The sequence below is a fragment of the Equus asinus genome, chromosome 22 (assembly GCF_041296235.1).
Source record: "Equus asinus isolate D_3611 breed Donkey chromosome 22, EquAss-T2T_v2, whole genome shotgun sequence".
Classification (NCBI taxonomy): domain Eukaryota; kingdom Metazoa; phylum Chordata; class Mammalia; order Perissodactyla; family Equidae; genus Equus; species Equus asinus.
The window spans coordinates 31,509,212-31,534,242 of NC_091811.1; the positions used below are offsets into that span (position 1 = coordinate 31,509,212).

The 25,031-nt window shown below is 36.0% G+C and overlaps 1 protein-coding gene across 3 annotated transcripts in view; it reads left to right on the forward strand.

The window, feature by feature from the left end:
* Window positions 1–24,264, forward strand: part of PDE3A (phosphodiesterase 3A) — a 288,986-nt gene extending 264,722 nt beyond the window's left edge. For all 3 annotated transcript variants that reach the window (XM_014832421.3, XM_070493965.1, XM_070493966.1), the window contains exons 10-16: window positions 2,696–2,807; window positions 7,338–7,451; window positions 7,584–7,783; window positions 9,419–9,622; window positions 10,310–10,465; window positions 12,243–12,498; window positions 20,106–24,264. In XM_014832421.3, coding sequence (XP_014687907.1) covers window positions 2,696–2,807; window positions 7,338–7,451; window positions 7,584–7,783; window positions 9,419–9,622; window positions 10,310–10,465; window positions 12,243–12,498; window positions 20,106–20,347 — 1,284 coding nt within the window. In that variant the 3' untranslated portion in view covers window positions 20,348–24,264. The remainder of the gene's footprint in view (window positions 1–2,695; window positions 2,808–7,337; window positions 7,452–7,583; window positions 7,784–9,418; window positions 9,623–10,309; window positions 10,466–12,242; window positions 12,499–20,105) is intronic.
* Window positions 24,265–25,031: the final 767 nt, after the last annotated feature.

Below are 25,031 nucleotides of genomic sequence, written 5' to 3' on the forward strand. Positions count from 1 at the left end.
ACTTTAAAATATCCTATTGTCTTAATTTTTCGATTCATCTTTCAAAGATTTGAGAGAATAATAGGAAATTTTAGTTATTTGCAGTCCTAATAACATTACTTTTCACATACTGGTGGTAAGATTTGAAACAGTTAAGAAGACAAAATCTGAAGCCAAAATGCTTGGCTTGAATTCTCGTTCTGATAATGTGTCAGCTGCATGATCTTGGACAAGTCACTCAACCTATCTGTGCCTCGGTTTTAATGTTAATAATTAACAGTACCTATCTCATAAGCTGTTGTGAAGATTAGTAATTTTAATATTTATAGCATTAAATTATAAAATGTAACTTAATAATTGAATAGTAATGTATATACAAAATTAATTAGAGCAGACATCTCACTTATTAAATGCTATATATGTGTGTCAGCGGCTATCGTTTTATTATTGAAGTAACATGCATAGCTAAATCCATTAGGTATTTATAAACAAGAACTCAAATATGGTTTACAGCAATAGTAAAGAGAAGATAACTAAAAGAAGAACTAGCTTGAAGTATTACAGAAACCATAAACTTCACTTTCTATTGCATTTTTAAAGGGAAGAGGTGGGGATGTTATGTTACACAGAAAAGGGGTAAAAATTAAGTATATCTGCCATTCAGAGTAAAGAAAAGCACATAGAAGTTGATGTACATATTATATAACCTGTTCTGAACCAGTAGCTACAGAGCTCCTTTTAAAACATATGTCAAATAAAGTCGCTTCCCTACTCCAGTCTCTTCAATGGCTCCCTACCTCACTCAGAGTAAAAGTCCTTATAAAGATCACTCTGGCTATCAAACCCCAAGATTGTACCTAACCCTATCCCATTCAACAATTACTGAAATTCTACACCTGTTCTCATTCATTTTGTTTTACCCACACTGGCCTTGCTGTTGCCTGAGTACAGCAAGCATACCTCAGGGCCTTTGCACTGGCTTTCCCCTCTGCATGGAAAACTCTTTCTTTGGGTATCCGTGTACCTCTCTCCACATCTCCTTCAACTGTTTCTCAAATGTTACTGGAATGTGCCTATTCTAACCACCATACTTAAAAAAGCAAATGCTGCATTTCCCCTGAACTCTAAGTTCTTCATCTCTGCTCCCCTTTTTCTTTTTCCATTTGACTTATCACTTATCCGAGCATGGTATATACTTAACCTATTATATCTGTTGTTTGCTGCCCTCCCCTGCTAGACCATAAGCTCCGTGGAGGACGACATGTTTGTTTTTTCACCTGTATATGTGCCTCATACATAGAAAATTGTCAGGATCATAGTAGGCATGCAATAGATATATGCTGAATGAATGAATTCCTTTTTAGTTATATATGTGTATATATACATATTGTATGTGATAAACATTGAATATATAATTTTTAAAATATTATTTAATTTGAATAGATTTAAAGTCAATAACAAAAGAGAGAAATTTAACTATGAGTAATGTATCAAAGATTTAGAAGAAGTATTTCAAGAGAATTTTAAGAAGAAATGCAAATAATAAAAATGATGAATAATTCTTTCTTGGTCTCCTGAATTATAACCAACTCTGTGCCTTTGTGACATGAAGTAAGGCCACTTTAAATGCTACTGTACTCCTTTCTGCCATGTGCATAACCATCTCTCCACATTGTCTTCTTCTGTGCCTTTATCATTTTTTCCTCCATCATTTGCACGTCAAATATGCCAGTTACATCCAAAGGTATTCACTTGATTTGAGTTACCCGAGCTGTGAAAAAATTGGAAGGAGAATAGTCAGAGGAGAAAGAATACAAATGAGGAAAAGTAGTTTAGACATTGTGATTTATACTGGATTAGAATAAAGCATTTTTCTCTATATGTTTTAGTCCAGGCAAGCTTTTCCTCTCTCTCATAATTCTTTCCTCTTATCCTTCACTAAGGCACAACTCTGTATTCTTTATCCTCTGGAAAGCTTTTTTTAAAAATAAAATTAGTCCAAATTAAAACTTGCTATCATTCTTTAGCGCTTATACTATGTATTATACAGTTAAAAATTTAGTAAGTTTTATTCTCTAGTTATCAATATCACACACAATTTAGAGCCTTCATGGTTTCTATACTGTACACTGTTGTTTTGGTTGGCTGTTTCTTGGGTGTATGTCTCTACTTTTAAAAATAGATTAGATACCCCTTGTGATCAGGGACCACAGGGCTAGGCACATCTTCAATATCTGCCTGATTTGTTGTTTCCAGTAAGTGTCTCTATTGGCAGTAAATTAATATGCATGATGGAATGTATACAGTTGTCCCTCGATATCCACCAGGGATTGGTTCCAGGACCCCTAGCAGATACTAAAAATCCAAGGATGCTCAAGTCTCTTGTACAAAATGGCATAGTATTTGCGTGTAACCTACGCACATCCTCCTATATATTTTAAATCATCTCTAGATTACTTATAATACCTATACAATGTAAATGCTATGTAAATAGTTTTTATGCCGTATTGTTTAGGGAATAATAACAAGATTAAGAAAGGGTGTACGTGTTTAGCACAGATACAACTATCATAGGCTTTGTTCCCCAGTTGGTTGAATCCACCAGTGGGGAACTCACGGATGTGGAGAGCCACTGGACTTTTCTTTCCATTTGTCTCTTTATGTCTAATGCACTAGGAATGTTTTGTAAGGCTTTGTCTTTCTTTCTCCTTGACAGGTGTCATACAGACTTTTTGAAGACATGGGCCTCTTTGAAGCTTTTAAAATTCCAGTTAGGGAATTTATGAATTATTTTCATGCTTTGGAGATTGGATACAGGGAAATTCCTTGTAAGTAGAAGTTATTTGTGAAATAATATTTTTAAAATCTGTCAAATTTGCTATGGGTAGTAGGATATTAAATTATTAGCAGCTAGCACAGAACTGCACGTTGTAAACGCTCCGTATGGCCACACGGTATAGTGATTGGAGATGATGGCCTGTGTTGGAATCCTGGCCCCTTCACTTATCAGCTGTATGAGATCCTGGGCTTTACTTAACCTCTATGTGCCTCATTTCTTAATCCATAAAATGGGAATCAGAATGTCTGCTTTGTAGGATTTTTATAAGGATAAAATGAAGTAATAATTCTAAAGAGATTATAATAGTACCTTGCACATAGTAAGTGCAATTTAAGTGTGTGCCAAATAAATAATTTCTTATTCATTTTATAATGTACTTTTTTTTTATTGGTTGAATTTAACTTTTGTACTGGCATCTGCAGAGTTAAATTACTAACTACTGAGGTTTTTGAATATGAGATAAACCTGGCTGGGAGTAGAGAGACTGGTGGATGATGGTCTAATGAATAAAATAGAAAAGAAGAGACGTCTGGAAGTGAATGTGGGTAAATTATTAGAAACATTTAAAACATCAGAATTGTGTAAAGACCAAAGGAAAGGATACAACCAAGTGTTCATGTGTATGAACTCTTAATATTGTCAGAATAAGTTTGTCATTTGTAATCATGAGAAAGAACATGGAGAAGATGTTAAATTAAATTTTCAATATGTAGCATTTCAGGTATCATCAGAACATATAAGTAGAATTGGCTTACATGCTACAAAAATACATGGAGCTGGAAAAAATGTCCATAAATCCAATCAGGGAAGTTGTGGAAATGTGTAGAAATCATGTGGTACTTTTAGGAAATAATTGCACAGAAAGAAAAATAGTAAAACATAGTATATTGGTTGGAGCATGTGTTAGAAATGTGTTATTTAAATCGTGTTTTAACTTTTAAGTTTTAAATTTGCTTTTATGTCCCTTGACTTTAGAACCCATGTCTTTTTATAGTTGTAAAGAGCTGAAATTGAGTAAAAATTATATGGTAATAAATAAAGCACAGATATTTCCAGAAAGGAGTAGCGCATTAACCTAGTGATCCATTATTAACATTGTTTTTCAAAATGGCATCCACATGCTACATTGGAATGAAAATAACCAGCTGATGCTATGTGATAGGAAAGAAGAATGAAGAATTGAGTTTACACATTGTGTGACGAAAAAAGGAGCATGAAGAATTGAATCTACAAATTAGATTTGTTGGGGAACATGGAACCCAAAAATGCAAGCAAAGGAGGACAGTGGGAGTAGAGGAAAGAGGAACTTAAGAGCACTAGGCCCCTTGGGAGTGTCTGGCCGACGGGGCCATGGAAGTTGGAAGAGAGAGATGAAAAAGGAGTAGTTTGAAAGGATCTCAAGATAAGCTTGGCTTTTTTAATACCATTTTCCCAGGGCCCACCCTGGTTGGCTGCCAGAGACTGACATAAGTGTTAGTGGTTTCTCAAAGGTTAAGGAGTTACGTAAATAAACTTTTATAGAAAGGAAGCCACTGAAAATACTGAAGAACAGCTATTCACCAGACTAAATTTACAAATTAATGTACTATTTCCAGAAATATTCTACTGATAGAATGAGCTCTGGCCAAGATCCACTGAATTAGCTTTTCTCAGTTTAATATATCATTAAACTGTAAGAAAGTGGACCGGTGTTTAAGTGTAAAAAGAAGTTTCCAGATTCTAAATTTTGTTATTCATTTTTACGTTTTCTTATTACATTTTTATGTTACAAGTGAGTAGATGTTTTTCCTCAAATAGTGGATTCTTCATTCCATGTGAAAATTTGTTGTAATAAACCTGCTTGTTTTATTAGAATTTCCAGATTTTCCATAAAGAAAATTTGTTTACGTCTTCTCACAGAAAAGTTTTAGCTTGATTGGTGATCACTTTGAAATAATAATAGCTTGTGTGTCGTAGGGTTGTAAATTTAGACTAATATGGATATTTATTAAAAGCTTTGTTTATCATTAATTATAATTAGCATACACGAATGTATGTCTACATATTTTAAAATTTACTCCTAGAGAACTATATTTCTATTAGCTCTATCTAAATAAATCAATAACTAAATGAAGAAGCCTAAGAGTAACCAAAATGGGAATACATTAATATGACAATGAGTTAAAATATTAGAAAGTAAGTTTTATTATACTTCTAAGTACACCGTTAGCAATTTCCAAGAGAAAGGGGAAGATATGAAAGGTTTTAAATTTGTACCCAGAACACTTACTAGAATTTGAAGAATCTAGATTTAAAAATAGACAAAGATAAATGGATATTTCATGAAGTAGCAGTGGGCGAGGTAATAAATATAGGTAACTCACTGATAGAAATGTGATACCAAAAATATAAGGATTACGATAAACTACAGTATAGTTTATACTCAATTGCACAGAGAGATAAATAATGTTTAGGATTGTTCATAGTCTCTTTCAATTGGGCATATTGGCTAATAAAGAAGATAAATCAGCAAGTCATTTCATTCATGGATTCAAAGTTACTTTTGAGAATGCTTTTTCTAGTTTCAAGGACGTTTGCTTCTAAAGTATATTCTTCCTAACACCTCTCATTCTTGTTATTCAAGTTGGAGAAATGGGGAGGATGCCTCAGAAATACCTGTAATCACGTATATTTAATGGCAGCGATGAGAATAGTCTTGCTCAACCTGTGTTTAGTTCAGTTCAATTAAACTATATATGCTATGCCCACCAATTTTAAGGCTAGGTACTGAGGTGGGATGGTACAAGCCAGATGGCAGCACCATTATAGTATTAGCTATACCCTAAGGAAGAAAATGTTGAAAGTCTTGCTTCTTTTCTTTAGTGCTTTCTCTCACCCCATGGTGCATAGGAGCATAGACAAAATTTTAAGTTGAAAATCTATGAATTTAGGTCTAAAAAAACTGTGAATTTTGCATATAACTCCAACCCTCTATCCAGCTCACTTCAACTCTGTGCTTAAGGGATAAAGAGAAAGCTGAGAAAACAAGTCTATCAGGACAGAAAAGGGAGATGGGCAGGCTCTGGGAAAGAAGGAGGGCATGCGATGTGTTAGTGTGTGCATGTGTGTATGTGTTGTCAGAGAGGCAGAGGGGGTTGCCAGGTGGGTGAGGAAATTATCAAGAGAGTTAGAGCTTTGTCTAAAATGCAGAGGTGAAGGGAGAGGGATGATAATGATAAAGATGATAATAAGGATAGCTCTGATATTATTCCGTACCCTCTTTGCCAGAAGAAGAAGAGGAATCTTTGAGCTTGTTTGTGTGTCCTACAGAGACCGGTTGGTAGCCTGTGTTGACCTAGCTAGCTTCTTGGCTTTGCTCCTGAGTTGGTCACCAGAGAGTTAATGGTGAGAGCAATAGTGATACCAGCCCTTGACCCAATGCTTACACATAGTACATGCTAAGTAAATGTTTGAGTAATAAATGTGTTACCACTTAAAAGGCAGATGGTTTTCTATCCTGGTTAAGTGAAAGCGACAGTGTGATTCTCTGGCTCTATGTATAGGTAACTAGACATAGATATTTTTTAAGGAGTCAGGTTTGGTTAGCTATTGTTTTATTTAGTACTTTTGAATGTTTACTCAAAAGCACAAGGAGTACTTGTTTTTCAGATACTGTCTTTACCTAGTTTTTTAACCAAGATTATACTAGCCTCGTAAAAAAGAGTTTGGCAGCTTCCCTTCTTTTTATATTTTCAGCACTAAATTATTTACATAGGATTGTTTGTTCATTAAAGTTTCTAAAAATTACCTAGTCTAGGTAATTTATAATCATATATAATATATTATGTATATTATATATTATGTAATATATTATATATATAATGGTTTTAATTTTTTCTCTTTAGGTATTTCCTAGAACTGTATTCCTGAATTAGAATTTCTAGATCAAAGAACATTATTGATTTTGGTTTTGAATTTTGCTTTGTGGATTTAATCAGTATATAAGGGATATATTATTCATCTTATTACAGTGTTTTAAGTGTGATACAGAAGGATAGTACTGTGTTCTATTTGCAGATTATATTTGGGTGCTATTTATCAGACATAAAGAGTTGGGTGGTATAGACCATGGATCTGACCCCGCTGAAGTGTGTCATAGGTCTTTCTTTTATTCCGGTCCTCTACATAGTCTTAGACAGGAGCATGGAACTAAGTATGAGGGTAAATATTACAGTTGTTTCACGTAGTGAGTTTCCTGTATACGTTACGTTTCTGGTAGACGTAGACTCTGGACACAGATTTTTCCACTTCATACATCTGCATGCATAATGGATGTTGTGAGGGTTGGTTTTTTTCTTGTTACTTTGGATATTATGGAGTAATGGAAGAGTAATCAAAGTGTATTTGTCTTAGAATATTTGGCTGCCTTTCACTGGGGTATTAAAATGTTAGAACTAAACTGTTTATCCAGTAGATGGCACCCTCAGTCCTTGGAGCCAAAGTTCACAAATTCATGACTGTTCCTTTGCACTGGTTACAGATCATAACAGAATCCATGCCACTGACGTCTTACATGCTGTTTGGTATCTGACGACGCAGCCTATTCCAGGCCTCTCAACTGTGGTTAATGATCACGGATCAGCAAGTGATTCAGGTATGCACTGAGTACATCTGTGCTCCCTTGTGAACTGTGAGAATGAGTATTTTTTTAAAAAGAAGGTCAAGACACATGATATCAGTTTAATACTTTAAAAAATTTTCTGTTACTTTCATTTTCTCTTCTCAGATTCTGACAGTGGATTTACACATGGACATATGGGATATGTATTCTCAAAAATGTATAATGTGCCAGATGATAAATACGGCTGTTTGTCTGGAAATATCCCTGCCTTAGAGTTGATGGCACTGTATGTGGCTGCAGCCATGCATGACTATGATCACCCAGGAAGGACTAATGCTTTCCTTGTGGCAACTAGCGCTCCTCAGGTAAATCCTCCTATTTTGATTAGGAGATTTCTCTAAAGAAAATTAATCTTGTAAATTTGCCTTATGATAGGGACCAAGTGAAGATGAGGAAATCTGTATTTAGCCCTAGGATAAAATTCTTAAGAGATAATGCTAATTTTGAAAAGATATCATGCTTTGTTCCAAGATATTAATGGCAGGTATGCAACTTCATTACCCATGGGGATCCCTTCTCAGTTTTCTTCTTAAGAAAAACTACTTGAATTCATTTAATGAACCTCCTCAACAAAGAAAATCCAACCTGTACAAAAGTCCCTTTCTGAAAAGATTAGAGAGCTAAATCTTTCTTGGACTTTTAAGAATGTAAGACTTCTTTGTAAATAAATCCCATTCCTTTGAAATATATTCATTATAACAATTATGATTCTTAATGGCATTTCTATGGGCTAGTGGGAATTAAAAATCAATTTATTTCACTCATTTGAGGACAATTTTTTACCTGAACACAGTATTCCAAAAACAGTAGCTTTAAAGAAGTTCATCTTAGTATATGTTTAAATTTAAGTTGAAAATCAATCATTAAGGATCTAGGCATCTCCATCATACAGTTAAACTCAGTAAGCTTGTCCTTGATTTAATCAACTGGACCCATGTAACTAAATATTCTGAGATCCTATTGTTCTTTCTGGAGCATCTAGAGGCCAATCTGGTCCCACACTCTGTTTTTTGTCCCTTGTTTGTTTTAATCCTTTCCCAGCTCCCATCCGTTTCCACAACCTCTTGTATAGACTAGTCTAGACTTTTCCTCTAATCTATATACAATACAAATATCCTGATTTTTTTTTCTTGACAACTAATTTACTTTCTTTCAGCGTGTCCTTCATACACCAGAATTATCCTCCCTAAAGATAATCTGGCGAAGCCTCTTGCCAGGACCATTTGCCATTCAGATTTTCCTGCCCATGTGTGTGCTTTTACTTACCTCAATATTAATTTTCATGTGCTTAGTCTTTCCTTTTTGTTCTTAATGTCTTTTTTCTATCTTCTAGACCACACTAGTCTTCAAGCATTTTTTAGTCAACTTGCTCATCTTTTGCAGCACCCCCAGCAATAATTTTTAGAGAATTCCAAACAAGGAGATATTTACTATATACCTTTAATTTCTAGATAAAGGGTGATATTTCTTATGGCTGATTGTGAGGTGAGAATATTTTAAATGATGGGCTGCTCAAGGATTCCATTTCTTTGTATTAGTTCTATGTGTTGACTAAGAGAAGGTAATTCTTATTCTAGATGCAGAAAGTCTCTGAGTTCCCTCTTAGGAGTATTATTATACTTGCATATTTTTTAATAGTTAAATTCCTATGCAAAGAAACCTGATAAAAGCTAACTCTAAACCCCTCATTTGCAAGAGTTTGGAATAAAATTTCAAGGAAATGAACTTTATCTTACAAAAAAATGAAATTTAACCAAGAAAAATAATCAACAGTGAATATAATTGCAATAACTGATTCTTAATAACCAGCCTTCACAAGGTTACATTTCTGTGTTTTATGAAAAAAGAAGATTCCAAAAGCTTTGCATTCTCATTTATTTTTGTGATTTTTTTTTTAATTTGAAAAATTGAGCTCTTCACTCTCTTCCTTTTTTGCCTAGGCTGTGCTCTATAATGATCGTTCAGTTTTGGAGAATCACCATGCAGCTGCTGCCTGGAATCTTTTCATGTCCCGGCCAGAATATAACTTCTTAGTTAACCTTGACCATGTGGAATTTAAGCATTTCCGTTTCCTTGTCATTGAGGCAATTTTGGCCACTGACCTGAAGAAACACTTTGACTTCGTAGCCAGATTTAATGCCAAGGTAACTAGATTTGTACCAGTCTTCATTTTATGGCCATATTGAAAAATGTCATGGAACCAAAGTGTCAAACAAAACTCATTGCTCTCAGCTCTTATGTGTCAAATGTGAAAATGAAGTGCAATAAAATGTTTAACCAGAAGGAGGTATATAGGCATTGGTCCCAATTTAGAGATCTGAGAAGTTGAGCTGCTGTTGTATATATTACTTTGTGCTGTAGAGAAATAAAATTTGAATTATCATTGTTTTTTGTTTGATTTAATCTGCTCTCGTCTTTGTGGTATACTCACATAAATTATCTGGCAGTAGAAGAGGTGAGAACCCTGAAACAAAATTTCATACATCAAACATAAATGTCCAAATGTTAATTCAAGGAAATTTCTTATCATTTGTAGCTACATTATGCTACTAGTAATTGATAACATATGCTAATTTTAAATAGCATTTATTTTCAGTTCCATAATTAATAATTATTTTATCCATCATTCATTATTTTACCTTTTTGATGAACTATTTTACTACTAATTTATGCAAGCCAGTAACATTATTTTAAATAGCTGAGAAGTTCCTCATTATTTGGCATTCTGATCTTCACATGCTAGGAAGATAATGAATATTCTGTCATTTCTTCTCCTTTCAACTTGTGCTTTCATTGAGGCAAAACACATTTTAACTTTGTCCCTCAAACAGGTGAATGATGATGTTGGAATAGATTGGACCAATGAAAATGATCGTCTACTGGTTTGTCAAATGTGTATAAAGTTGGCTGATATCAATGGGCCAGCTAAATGTAAAGAGCTCCATCTTCAGTGGACAGAGGGTATTGTCAATGAATTTTATGAACAGGTAACTAACTTGTTTATCTTAATCCATGCTTAAGCTGCTCATAAATTCACCAAAGCTTCCAAAAGCTGTAAAAGTGTGATCAATCTGTTTCATGTTCATACTAACAACAGAAACTACATTGGCTAATTTTAATCAGAGGATAAGAAAATGACAAAATTTGAATTAAACTATAATAATAAAAACTCTAAGATAAAGTTATTTGCAAGTGTTTTGGGGAGAAGAAGATATTGAAATATTGGAATGACCTAGTGAGAAATTAGAAGACCATTGAAATATTGGTTTTTTTAATAAATTTATTATAATAGAAGCTAGTTTAAATTTATATGGATGAAAGTATATTAGATTAAGTTCATTTACTTTTATAATAAAGTTAATAACAACAGTATATGAAAAAGCTAAAAAAAAAAACCAGGCATTTTTGTTTGACACGATAATGTGAGAGTTAACACACTACCAAAATATCTACCAGAAAAACATACGCATGAGGTGATCTCCCCATATTATCCTACACTGATCAGATTATACTTGAAACTTTGTGTTCAGTGCTGTGAACCACTCTCTGAAGAGGAATCCGGGAGGTAGTGGGGCGCAGGTGAAGGACAGGGATCAGTGACATCAAAGGACACGAAAGACGTGAAGATATTTACCCTGGTGGAAAACAGAGATGATATAATAACTATCTTCAGATACTTAAAAGACTGACATACAAATTGAGAATTAGGTTTATCATAATGTTGTTGTGGAGGTTAAAGAAGATAAATTATACAAAGTATTTATAAGAAATGTTACATTGCTTTCTGCTTCCCTAAAAAGGATATGAATATGACCAGTCTATAGAAGTTACAGGGAGATTGATTCCAGGTCAATGTCAGAAAGAAATTTGTATTATAGAGACACCTAGAAATAGGATGAGGTACCGTATTAAGCAATAAATTGCCTGTCACTGGACATATTTAAAGAGAGATTAGAAGGAACTTCTGTGGGTATTCATATATAGAATAAAAGGTTTGTGCTCTCTAGAAAATAATGTATTGCCTTTCCTAGGAATGAGATTAATTCATAATCAATCCTGAAATATTGAAATACAGAAAAAAAAAAGAAAAAGGAAAATCCAGGCATAGACATAACATCTGATGATATTTTGGTATATGTTCCTTCATTAATTTTTCTAGGTAATTACTGGTTTACAATCTGTTATTTTTTTTTCAGAAAGATTTGAAGCAGGTCAAAATAAAAACACTTATACAGTAGTACAATGAAACATATAGATAAATAAAAGTATCAGAAGCCACATAATTACAGAAGATATAATTCAACCAAACGCTGGGATAAGGTCGCAACTTTAATGGAGCAATAAATTATTTTAAGCTTTTTGGCAGCCAAGGCAAAAAAGAAAAACATGATAGATTGTGTATTTGCTTGATAATTATTGCCAGCATTGCATTTTAAGGTGTATTTATACACTAATATAAGGAACACTGACTAGTGTGGTAAGAAATACCATCTACTGAGACCGTTACACAATTTCTTGTAGTTCCACTTGATCTAAAGCCAAAACCTCAAGATCACAAAAGTGGTAAATAGCCCCAAAACATTTCTACAGGAATCTTAGTAATTTGGGTAGAATCTCTTAGCAGTCAAGTGGAGAGAGAGTTCACACATGAAGGTTTGGATTCTTTGTAAAGTTTAGACGCCAAGTGAATGTTGACTTGTATTTTGAACTTTCTTTGTCACTTACCTTTCTTGTTGACTATTCATGCTACATTCCTATTTCTAGGGTGATGAAGAGGCCAGCCTTGGGTTACCAATAAGCCCCTTCATGGACCGTTCTGCCCCTCAGTTGGCCAATCTTCAGGAATCCTTCATCTCTCACATTGTGGGTCCTCTGTGCAACTCCTATGACTCAGCAGGACTGATGCCAGGGAAATGGGTGGAAGACAGTGATGAGTCAGGAGATACAGATGACCCTGAGGAAGAGGAGGAGGACGAAGCACCAAATGAAGAGGAAACCTGTGAAAATAATGAATCTCCAAGTAAGTTATCAAATCTATTTCTAATGTGTTTTTCTTAGGATTATTTTCTTACGTAGAGTCAGATGAATTTTATGCTTCTCGTGAATTACATAGTTTGAGTCCAAATATCACCTGCTGCTTTTGATTATGGATAGTCCTCCTTCCCCAGTTTCATAATAATAGAAACCACAGACTGTGCAATCTTCATACAAAGATATGTTGTCTCTCACAAAGTAAAAAGAAATTAAATTATTGAAGCCTATTTTTCAGAGTATTGTAATGATTTAGAGGTGAAAGGAATTTCAGGTACCATATAGACCAACCGTAGACTTTTGTTGGCTTGTTTAGGGGAAGGCCATGTGAAAGAGTAAGAGGTAGTTATTACTCATTCATTTAACAAGTATTTATTAAGCATCTACTCTGTGCCAGACATTTCTCCAGGTACTGAAGATAGAGCCATGAACACAGACAAAAATAGTAAATAAATCCTTGCCCTTTTAGACCTATTTTCCAGTGGAGTCAGCAGACACTAAGCAATCTTAGTATGTGAGGTAGTAATAAAGGCTAGAATTAAAATAAAAAGGAAGGTGGAAATGAAATATTGCACAGAAAGGTTAAAATTTTAGATAAGATAGCCACAGAAGGTCTAAATAAAAAAAAGGTAAAAAAATAAATGAAAGAAGTGAGGCGGTAATCCAGGAAAGTAGATGTGGAGAAAGCATCCCAAGGAGAGAGGAAAGGCAGCCATATAAAGGTCCTGAGGTGGGCACTGGCTGGGTGTCCAAGGAGCTTCAGGAGAGCTGGGGTGGCTGAAGCAGACAAAAGGGGTGGGGGAGCAGCAGAAGAGAGAGAGTGGGGAACAAGGGATGTAGGATTTGAAAGTAGGGCTCTGCAGGTCACAGCATAGAGTTTCACTTTTACTCTGAGTAAGGTGGGGCCATCAGAGGTTTTGAGCAGAAGTTAGTTGATTCAAATTACTTTTTTTCTTTTTTTGTGGTGAGGAAGACTGGACCTGAGCTAACATCTATTGCCAATCTTCCTCATTTTGCTTGAGGAAGATTGTCACTGAGCTAACATCCATGCCAATCTTCCTCTGTTTTATGTGGGACACCGTCACAGCATGGCTTGACGAGCATTGTGTAGGTCCACACCCAGGATCTGAACCTGCGAACGCTGGGCTGCTGAAGCAGAGTGCAAAACTTAACCACTATGCCACTGGGCAGGCCCCTCAACTTACATTTTAGATGGATTGCTTCAGCTGTTGCATTGAGAATATTCTTCACTTTGGGGTGGGAGCAAGGGTATAAGCAAGCAATGAGTTAAGAGGCTGTTGAAATTATCCAAGTGAGAAATGACTGCGGCTTTGGACCAGGCAGGGTAGTGGCAATAGTGACAATGAGAAGTGGTCACTTCTGGTCATTGATTTGGAGTGCATCCTGTAGTCAATCTAATCCATTTAACTTAATTGACTATAAACACTTGATTAGTTTTCTTCACATCTTGAAATACTCTCTGCTATTTCTCCTGCCATAGGAAGGAGGCCCGAATAGCATAATTGGTAAAACCTAATAGCATAATTAGTAAAACCTTACAGTGATGTTGCACAAATACTGTTCCTGTGTTCAGGAGCACATAGTATGTGGTTTCTATCTTCATAAAGAAAGTACAACCTTAGTATCAATATTTTTCAAAGCCCTTACCAAAAATATTACCAGTGAAGGACATTCTGATCATTTGTTCTTATTTTTTAGTACAGTCAGGAAAATGCATAACTTGGTTCGTATCCAGACCTAGTAAAGATATCCTAACATTGGTATTGACCCATTTGCCTTCATATAAGGACCCTGTTGTAAGCTTCCATAAACAGAGATAAAGAGACTATTATTAGCTATAGACTGAAAAGGCAGGGTTTTTCAAATTTGGCTTTAGGTCAGGTTTTTGCTTAAGTTGTCTCCTATATGTGAATTTTTGTACAGAATGGGGGGGAAATCAAAAATTGTTTTCCTTCAATATTCTATTATCAAAGTAATTGCGTTTTATTTCTATGATGCTTATAAACAGATTTCCATTAGAAATTTTGTGATCTTGGGACTCAGAGGTTGGAGCCAAGACTTAAGATTCATGTTTATTTATTCATTTGTTCATTTAATAAATATGTATTAGTTTTCTTTTTTTACTTGTTTTCACTTCAAAGAGCCAGGTAGTTTGCTATCTGACTAAGGACAGTTTTTCACTGGGTGATGCTATAAAGTGTTGTCGGCTTAGCCTCTAGAAAAGGTTTGTCCCACGGGCCCTAACTGATTGCTATTTGAACTCAAACGCACTGAAGAAACACACACATACTACAGGCATCAAGAAGTGAAGAACCAAGGCCAGGGGTTGTAACAAGCTCAACTTGTCAGCATTGGCGTTAGTAACAAATGCCACAACCAAATACTCTATTCCTTTCTGTTCTGTAGGTTTAAGTTGCCATACTGACTTCCAGATTCTGACGTTACTCTCCTGACCTTCTCATTTTTTATCAAGCTCCCTAAAGAAGCAATGAGGATTCCGTGGCTTCTGTTTACTAATGGCTTCTAAAAGTCAACAGGCCGCCTTACATCAAAATTTAAAATATCTGTCAACAGTGCTGTGATACTCTTGCTTTTGAAAAATTTTCTTTAAAGTATCCCTTGATAGCTAAGTAAATGATAAAAGTTGAGCAATGTTAGTATTTCTAAAAATTGGCCACATGGAGATAGGAAATTTTGGAAACGGAAGGAAAATCAACCATCATCCAATTCAGCTGCCTCATTTTATAAAAGACTAGACTGAGGCTCAGAAGTTTAAGTAACATCCCAAGGTGTAGATGGTTTCTGCAGAACCAGAAAGGAAACCCGAGTTTCCTCATTTTTAACCCCGTTGCTACTGACTTAGTAATTTTAATTTCAGAATTCATGTGGATTTGAATGGTTGACTCAGTTTAGCTTGAAACTGAGGTTTCAGAAAAAATTTAAATTAAATATGCACTGATAATTTCAGCAATTTGCAAAACTTGGAGATCTCTCAGGAAACACAGAATAAAGTGTTTCAATATGGTATCCTAGGGAAAGAAGGCTTTTTCCCCACCTCATAATTAAATCTGAAAGATTCCTACAGCGAACTAAGAGGTTTCTAATGAAGTACTAAGCTGCATTTAGAATTCAAGCAGTGAAAGGCTCTTTGTTCTCATTTCAAAAGGTTCCAGTGCTGAACAATTTGGCTCCCAATACAGGCATGTTTTAGACCACCTGCCGACTCTAATCTACGCAAATTTATTTGGTACAAACTTTCTTCTACGTCACCTCATTCAGTTTTAATTCCGGAGAGGTTTATTGCTAACGTTTAACAGCAATAATAAGAGAACAGCTGCTCTCTTGGGGGCTGCCCTGAAAGGAATAGGAGGAAAATTGAGCTTTTGTTAACTTCTTCCCTGTGAATGCCCTGCCATGAATGTGTATGACTTTCAGATGGAATAATCACCTTGAGCAGTAGAGTGTTCCCTATAACCGTCGTTCGAGTCTGTCCGTCAGCCAATGGTCATCTGTCACTCTCTTGACTCAAAGGATTAGGTTCAAAAGTCTATTAACATTTAAACATTTCAACAGAAGCTGATTTGTACTTAACTACAATGAAAACAAAGTAGAAGGAGACAAGTCGATGGCTTTGGTAGAAGAGTAATTTTAAAGATTTGCTTTTAAAAGTCAAATGCATTAGGAATGTATTTTATTGATTTTTATGGAAAGAACCCAGAGTTTTTAAAGTTTTAGTTTATACATATATGTTGCCCTTGTTAAGAAGCCTTCAAATGAAGAAATTGACGTCATGCTCCAGGGCCCCGCGCCCTTCCGCCTGTACACATCCCTTCACTCTGCCTAGGATGCTGCCAGCCCCTTCTTCACCCAGTGTATTTAATTCTCCTGATTTACATCTCAGCTCAGGTGTCATGTCCTCTGAAAAAAATCTTACCTACTCCCTCACAGATTAAGTTTCTTGTGTTGCCATGCATGAATTAGAGAGAAATTACACCACACAGTCATAAAAAAGGCAAGGAAAACTTTATTCAAGACTATTGCGTGAGGGGAGAGAAACTGAATTCCACTGCACTGAAACAAAAGCAGGAGAGTTTTTAAGCCCTGGGATGAGCTAGTGAAAAAGTACTGGAGGACCCTAGAGGGGAGTTGGTCGATGTGATTAGGCCATCTGTGCTCGCTAATTGGTACTTATAAGTTAGGCACCTGTGCTCCCACAGAGACTGGAATATAGGGACTCTGTCTTTCTTGATGATTGCTTTTCAAAAGGCTGGCTCCCAGGTCCTTGACGAAGAAGTCCCTGGGTTGTAGAACTGGCTAGAGGCTGGGAGAAGATTTATCTATATTACAAAGGGACAGAGAAAGAATTTGCAATTACACGTTTTTTAAAGTAAATGCTCTAAGAAAAGGGAAGTCAGGGTCCTATAGCCTGGAAGAGACCCGTCTAAAGTTTAGGCAAGCTGAGGGGAATATTAAGGCCATCTTGGTCACATGCCTATGTCTATCATAAAGCATAGCATGTGTGTTTCAGTTTTTGTCTTCCTCGCTCTTTCTCCTATAGACTCTAAGCTCCTTTAAGGCAAGCTATTAGACTAATTAGTCTTTATTTCCATAGTATCCAGAAAACTGCTTGTCAGTTAGTAGGCAGTCAGTATAAGCTGGATTGATGGGTCCAACTCATGAATAAAATAATGAATACAGTAAACAGATTTTTTTTAATTCTTATGACTCTGCCTGCATCCATTCCCCCTGGCATTCATTCAATTTAATAATTTTGTTATGTGTCTGTGTGGTTCAGAAGTAATTCAATATAATTTTATGTCCTTTTTCTGAACTTTGTTTTAAAAATTGATCTTATTATCCTATAAAGTGCAAGAACTGTCTGTGGTATGTTTTAATAAAACTGTTGAAGGAATCATTAGCAATTCCACAAAAGTTTTGGTGGATGGCCTCCAAGAGATCTAGTTCCTTTGGCAAATCTCCTAGCAATTGGCTCTTTTTTTCTTTTTCCTTTTTTTTTTTTTTTTTGCTATTTGTACTATTTTTTGTCTTCTTTTCTTCCAGATTATACATTGTAAATCATTATTACTTCATTAAGTAAACCCAAATATTCTTGTTGATCATCCTGTCAGTTTGTTCTGTTAACTCTTTAATGTAGTCTCAATTAGATCAGAATTTCCTGTGGACAACTTTTTCACATCATTATCATTTTTATCACCTATCAGCACTTCACCTTTACTGTGAAACAGAAACTGTAGAGAATGTGATTCATTTAGTAGACTCTTACTGAATACTTACTAAAGTCTGGGCCTTGTGGATATACACACAAAAAGGAGAAATAAGATTCTGTCCATAGGCAAGTTTATAGTCTAATGGGAGGATCATAGCCTAACTCCTAAATTCTTGGCCTAAGTCTAAAATGGTCACTCAGATGAAGGTACTGAGAGTTATATTATATTCTGGTTGCTTGGAAAAGAACAGAACTCTCTTCTAAGCTCAAGAGCAGCTGCCTACTTTACCTCTCCTCTTGGAGGTCTCTCAGACCCTTCATGTTCAAATCTCCTCCTCATCTAATATTCCCTTTCTTGGTACATCTTACCACCATCTACTCAACTGCTCAGGCCCGATAGCTCAGGATTACCTTTTATTCCTGCCTCTTCTTTATTCCCAACATCTAATCAGTTGCCAAAGTCTTGTTGACTTAAACCTCGCATATATATCTCGCATTTATCTACTTATCTTCATTTCCATTACCGTCATCCTAGTCCAACCGACCATCATCATGCAGTATCCTCTCACCTGAGTCATTGCCCTCTTTTTCTGACACCTTTCAAAGACTTTGTAAGACTCAGTATAATTGTACTTACTTGTTCACTCTCTTTCTTCCTACTAGAGTAAAGCTCCATGCTGGCAAGCATTCTATCTATCTTACCCATCAGTGAATCTCTAGAACCTGGCACACATAGTATATACTGGGTGCTTAATAAGTCGGTAAGCAATTGGAAGCCTAAATAGTGAATTATTACATCAATTCAAATTCTTTAAAACGTCTTATGTTTCTTTTGTTGACATTGGTTTTATTACAGTTCCTCAATCAAGAGATGCACTTCTGTGAAAATTGTCTGTAGTACTTCCATTGAAAGCATTAAATTGTTTGATTGCAAGAAAATATAATTTCGTTATTTATTAAATGCATGTTTGTGAGCCTTGTCATCTTTAAGATCTGTACAGGACTTTACAAGGCTCCCTGAAAGAGGCTATAGTCTAGTTGAGGAGCCAATGCCTAGACTATATGAAAACAGGATAAGTGCCTTCAAGGAGGTACATTATTAGGACATTGTTTTTGTTACAAGTGACAAAACTCCAATCAAGTGAGTATATACAAAAGGGAAAATTATTGGTTGTCGTAAACATGATGTTGGCTAGTATCCACACTTACTTGCTTCTGCTCTTATCTCTGACTCACCTGCCTGACAGCTTATTCTTTCAACCTTGCTTTCTTCGTGAAGCCGGAACTACAGCCAGGTCTATATCCACTTCATTCCAGATACACAAGCAGAGGAGAAGAGAGCTCCAATCCCCATTCCCTGACTTCATGCTCATTCTGTGCTGTTGGGAAAAATCTCAGGGAAGGACTCTGATTGGCCTGACTTGGGTCACATACCTGCTTATTGACTGATCACTGTGACACAGCTGTGTTGTCAGGAGGTGGGTGGGGAAGAAGAGTTTGACAACTTTTTATAGGACTTTGTAATTGAAAGAAGGGGTGAGAGTTCCCCCTAAATGATTTTGGATATGCAGTTACCAGAAAAAGAGATAATGATAAGGAGAAATGGAAACAGTATCTACTCGGAGAAGTATATTTGGAGTGACATGAGAGTTTAGAAGACAGAGACAGATTATTTCTTAGAAGAGGAATTCAGTGAAATCTGACTTGGTCTTAAAATGATAAATGGACATGAACTGTCAGTGACTGAGAACATTTCAGAAGGAGGGGCAGTGCCAGCTTGAAAGCAGAGGAGTTCAGTGTATATACAGACAAGAGAGCAGTTAAGTATCCACATTAAGTTAAGGAGCCAGGCTGCAGAAGGAGGAAGACTGCAGAAGAATGTTTGGCTAGCTTGTGGGAGAACTTTGAGAGGAGTTTGAAATTCATTTTTTAATCCATATAAAGCAGAACGGTAACACCAAAACCGTGTTTAAAGAAATCAGTCTTGTAGACTTTTGTGAGTTGAATTGGTTGACAAAATAAAGGAAGACGTAACTTCCTTTAAGGAATAATGATAATTCCTCGAAGATGTGAATGTAATAGGAGTAATACCAAGATACACGCAGAACCTTGTATTAGATGCTACCAAGCATTAAATACTGTTCACAGTTACATTTCACTGGTATATTAATGGTTATTGCTGTCTTCCTCTTATTTCCCCACTCTCAAAGATGACATTATTACAATATACAAATCAAATGATAGATAGAGGTATCCATTGGGTGCTTAACTCTTGTTAATAATATGAAAAGAAATAACTGTCATGTACTCAGCACACAAATAAGTAGTCTTATTTGGTGTTTTCTCAGGAAAGAAAACTTTCAAAAGGAGGAAAATCTACTGCCAAATAACTCAGCACCTCCTGCAGAACCACAAGATGTGGAAGAAAGTCATTGAAGAGGAACAGCGGTTGGCGGGCATGGAAAATCAGTCTCTGGACCAGTGCCCCCAGCAGCATCCCTCAGAACAGATCCAGGCCATCAGGGAAGAAGAGGAAGAGAAAGGGAAGTCGAGAGAAGAGGAGATCCCCACCCCAAAGCCAAACCAGTGACAATGGATAGAATGAGCTGTGTTTCCGAACTGAGTGACTTGTCACAGACTCTTTTCAAGCCAGCACAACACTTAGACACGACACTGTAGAAATACAAGAAGATGGGCAAATGGTTATTGCATTGGGGGATTTTTCGCATTTTACGTGTTTATTTTTACAGTGAGGTACCTTGTTAAAAACTCTTGCTCAGAGAAGCTTTCACATTTGCAACACCAGCTTCTAAGGATTTTTTTAAGGAAGAAATATATATGTGTGTATGTATATAAGCTCTCACGTAGATACATGTAAAACATATTCACACACACATACACACATACACACTGAAAGCCAGGAATACTGGCTCCACAATTTAGTAACGTTCATAGTAAGATATATAGTGGTCACTGTGATATAATAAATCATAAAGGTAAAAATAAAGGAAAACAATTCGCAAGGGAAATGGTGCGGCTTAGCAGGAGAGCAGTGCAGCAAATGCAGGTTACAGCTAAGAAGCTTTTGCTCTTAGTACTGAGGGATGAAAGTTCCAGAGCATTATTTGAATTCTTACACATCCTGCCAACATCGTATGTGTGTGTTTGTGTGTGTGTGTGTGTGTGTGTGTGAGGGGGGAGGGATTGAAAGGGTGTCTGTGTGTATGTGTGTCTGTGAAGAGATTTGTGTGGTTTCAGCGGTTCATGGAATTGCTGCAGCACAGGACTCAACACATGTGAACAAACAGAAGGGAGTTCAGTCTGGAGTATCTTTGAGAGGCGGCCATTGCAAATGCCTTCCTCCGTTTCGCTTCATAAAGTTCCCTCTGCAGAGGGAGGGTATTCCCTGGCTGGGCGAGAGGGCCACGTGACTGGTACTACTGCGATACACCACTTGGAGGCTCTCTGTCACCAGCCTTAAACCTGGAAGACTGAGGCATTTTCCAATCTACTCGCCTAATGAATGTATAGGAGCTGTTTGTCTATGAGTGTGTCTGTCCCTCACCTGAAATTTAAGGGGATGGCTTTCTTTATACAGAAACACCTAGGAAGGAGCTAGAGTCAGGTCTTTTCATCAGGTTAGAATTCTAAAAGGTTGCCAGAGAAGATCTGGGACATTGCTCTTAACAGTGATCTCCCATGTCTTAATTTACTGCAAAATGTACGGTAGAAAAATTAAAAAGAGAGAAAGGCTAAGAGAAACCCACTTTGGGATTTATAGCAAGAGGGGAAGGGGGAAATTTCCCCCTCGGGTTCGGTGTGTGTTGACAGACTGAAAGCCTGATTCTTGGCAACTGTTGAAGGATTGGCTTTTGGGTGGGGAAGGTCCCACTGACCAACCCTGTTATGAGACTCCACATGCTGTGTGATGGAGTAGCTTCTATCTGCAGTCAGGCCCATCATCGTGCTTCTTTTGACAGGGAAGATTATAGATGGATTTTGGGGGGACTGGGCCTATTATTGAAAGTCTTTGTTTTTTTTTTTTGGTTTGTTTATCTACACTTGTTTATGCTGTGAGCCATACCTATTTAAAAAGTTGATACTCACTTTCAATATTTTATTTCATATTGTATGTCATGAATAGTTATCTTGATGTAAATATAAAGATTTTTTTTTTGTTTCTGTAGATAGTAAACTCTTTTTTTAAAAAAAAAGGGAAAAGGAAAACATTTTTATAAAGTTATATTTTAATCACCATTTTGATACATTGTATACATGTATACATTTGCTACAATGATACATTGATACAATGTATATGTTTTGATACATTGATTACATCCCCAAGTCCAGAAAAAGAGTGATGATTCATTTGCATGGAGGTCTATGGACAGCCACTCATCTACCTATTCTAATTTAAATGATAATCTGATACAGTTATTTTATGCCAATTAAATGAGGATGCTGCGAAGAATGTTTTTTCACTAGTAACTTTTGCTAACTTTTGGGTTGATACCTCCCAAGTGAAGTACTTTCTTAACCAATACTAAATGTTTGTCATTGGTGTCCATTTCTTCCCAACACTTTTTGGTTGTAACTCTTGCTTCAGGACCATATACGGATCTGCTCATCATGTAAACAATCTTAGCTTCTAAGTACACCTTGATTGTGATTTCTACTTTTTATTTCCTCTGAAGTCATAGAAAAGAGTGTTTACATTAAAAATGCCTTTGTTTCTCATAAATTGATATTATATTCTTCCCTTCCAAAGTGATGGCTTTATAATAATCCATAGCATTCTTTAAATGAGCCAAAGATAATGCAATCAAAAATAAACATGGTTTCAAGGCAGATTTCCCAATAAGCAGGAAAATATGAAAAGGATCAAATGGACTCAGACTGTACCTAAATAATTACAGCAATTTCAGTATTTTTCTGAGTTAACAACAGGTGTTCATTATTTAGGACTTATCGAGTTGTTTTCCTTTTTCTTAGTATTGCCTGTGTGTCTCAATGTTTGCAGAAATTACTGTGAGTCAAACACGTTTCCCCATGAATTTAACTGTTCTCCTTCCCTTGCAAATAAGAGAAGGAAAAAAATGTGTTCATATTCACATACGTCTTGCATCTAGTTACTTAACAAAACTAATCTTTTCCCTTTCTCCAAATGTCTTTCATCTCTAAAATAAATATAAGTAGAGAAAAAATCTACGTGTGGAGCAAGTAGAATGGTGAGAGGGCAGTTGAGAGTCCATAACCATTTATATAGGCAGCTACATCAAGGCTGCCTGGCCCCGAGTAGGAGTCATCCTGGCTGCCAGACTGGAGAGCTTAGCAAACTGCCTGGTGTTTGTTTGTTTGTTTTGTTTTAAGATCCATGAAATAATAGGAATACTGGTGGTCAAAACAATTAGAACCTCTTCATTTCATAATTGTGTTCATCAGTCCAGGCAGGTTGATAATTTTTATTTCAAAAATAAATTGCCAATATATGAAAGCTAGAAGTCAATTGAAGCAGAGGAGATTCATCCAGTGTGTGACTGTCATACACACAGAATACATCCCAAAGGATGCCTAGGGACATAAGAAGTTATTTTCTGTTAGTGATGTTCTCCCCTTCCTTGGTGACAGCAATATTACTGTGTTCACTTCCAACTCCGGAGCTTACTTCCTGTGGTGCCAGTGTATTTGTTGCAATTTACTACATTTTTATATGAGCCTAATTATAGGTGCCATTAGATAAACTCAGGTCTTTCAAATGAAGGAATTTCTAGCCCATTTAGGGTAAGGATAACTGTATAGACAGCCATAAAACCAATGGTAGGAAAAGTTGGAACTGATGACCTTGATGCTAGTGGTTACTCTCTGTTAAGGCGAAGACCAGGTATACTATGAGTGTCATCGTTGTCATTTCCAAATGCTAATAGAGTGTCTTTACAGTTATCTATCTAAGGCAACCTTTAGAATATAATTTCCTTGGTGAAAACACCACTTTAGTTTTATTTTTTTTAACTATAAAATTATTTTTTTGTCATTTATATAAGACCTGGTTTTGCTCTCAGTAGAAGATGAAAACAGTAGCTCTGTACAGGGATATATCTATATTGGTCTTTATATGACAAGTGAAGGAATTTCCTCATGTTATGTTTAAGAAAATATCCACTTTCTAAAAACACGATACCCATTTCTTTCTGTTCCATTTTGATGGAATTCCAAAACAAATCCTAACCATTGCAATCCCAGTAAAACTAAAGAAAGGGGATTGTATGTCATGCAGATTGTTCGTATTACATGTATGTATGATGATTTCCTCGTGTCCCCGTCTCTCTTGATTTGCAATTTCTTGATGCCCCCTGTCACTTTCCCAGAGAACTTTCTTTCAAGGTAAAAGCTGTGCAAAAGGCATGAGACTCAGGCCTATTCTTTGTTTAAATGATGGAAAAATATAAATTATTTTCTAAGTAATAAAGATATAAAAATTGTCATTGTAAATAAAGCCTAAAGTTTGAAATGACTGCTTTACAAAAGTGAGCTATTTGTGTGATAACTCCTGACTAATGAGAAGTGAGTAATCAAAACATCATTTCTATTCTACTTTAGGAGGTATTTTTGGTGCTTCCATGTCAGTATGGGGAATCTCCACTGTCCTCATCACTTACAATGTTTCTAAAATAATAATGAAAACCACAGTAAAGGTCTTAGCATCCTTTGCTTCCATCCAACTCTGATTCCCATTTAATACCTTTCCTGGTCTATATGCCATTTTGGAAATAAACTGCCTTTTCAAACTGGCAGAAGTCTCCAGTAAAACCATTGTGTAAACTTTCATAATCTAGAGTAAATCAAGATTCTCCTTATTCTAGAGATTATCAGCTGATGTGTGGGAAAAATATCGATAAAATTTCAAATGCTAATAGTTCAACTGCAGATAATTGAGAGCTAAAATCTCTATATACTTTGAAATCCAGCTGAGTTTCTTCCATTCATCTCCTCTGCTAACAAGCAGCACCACACTGCTGGTTATGACCATTGTTCTAGGTCGTTAATTTCTCTCGTGATTTATCCATGAAGTAAAAGTAGGAACTTGCTGAGATTGTCGGTCTACTTTTTTAATCTTTTCAACAAACTGCAAGCTTACGATTAGAAGATCGATTAGCCAGTTTAGGTGAAGAGCATTCCAAAATTCAGTTATTTTTAGAATTTCTAATCAGAGGGAAATAGACGAGTTATAGATTTTATATCCATATCAGTTTGTTCCTCTAGAAAATATTCAGATT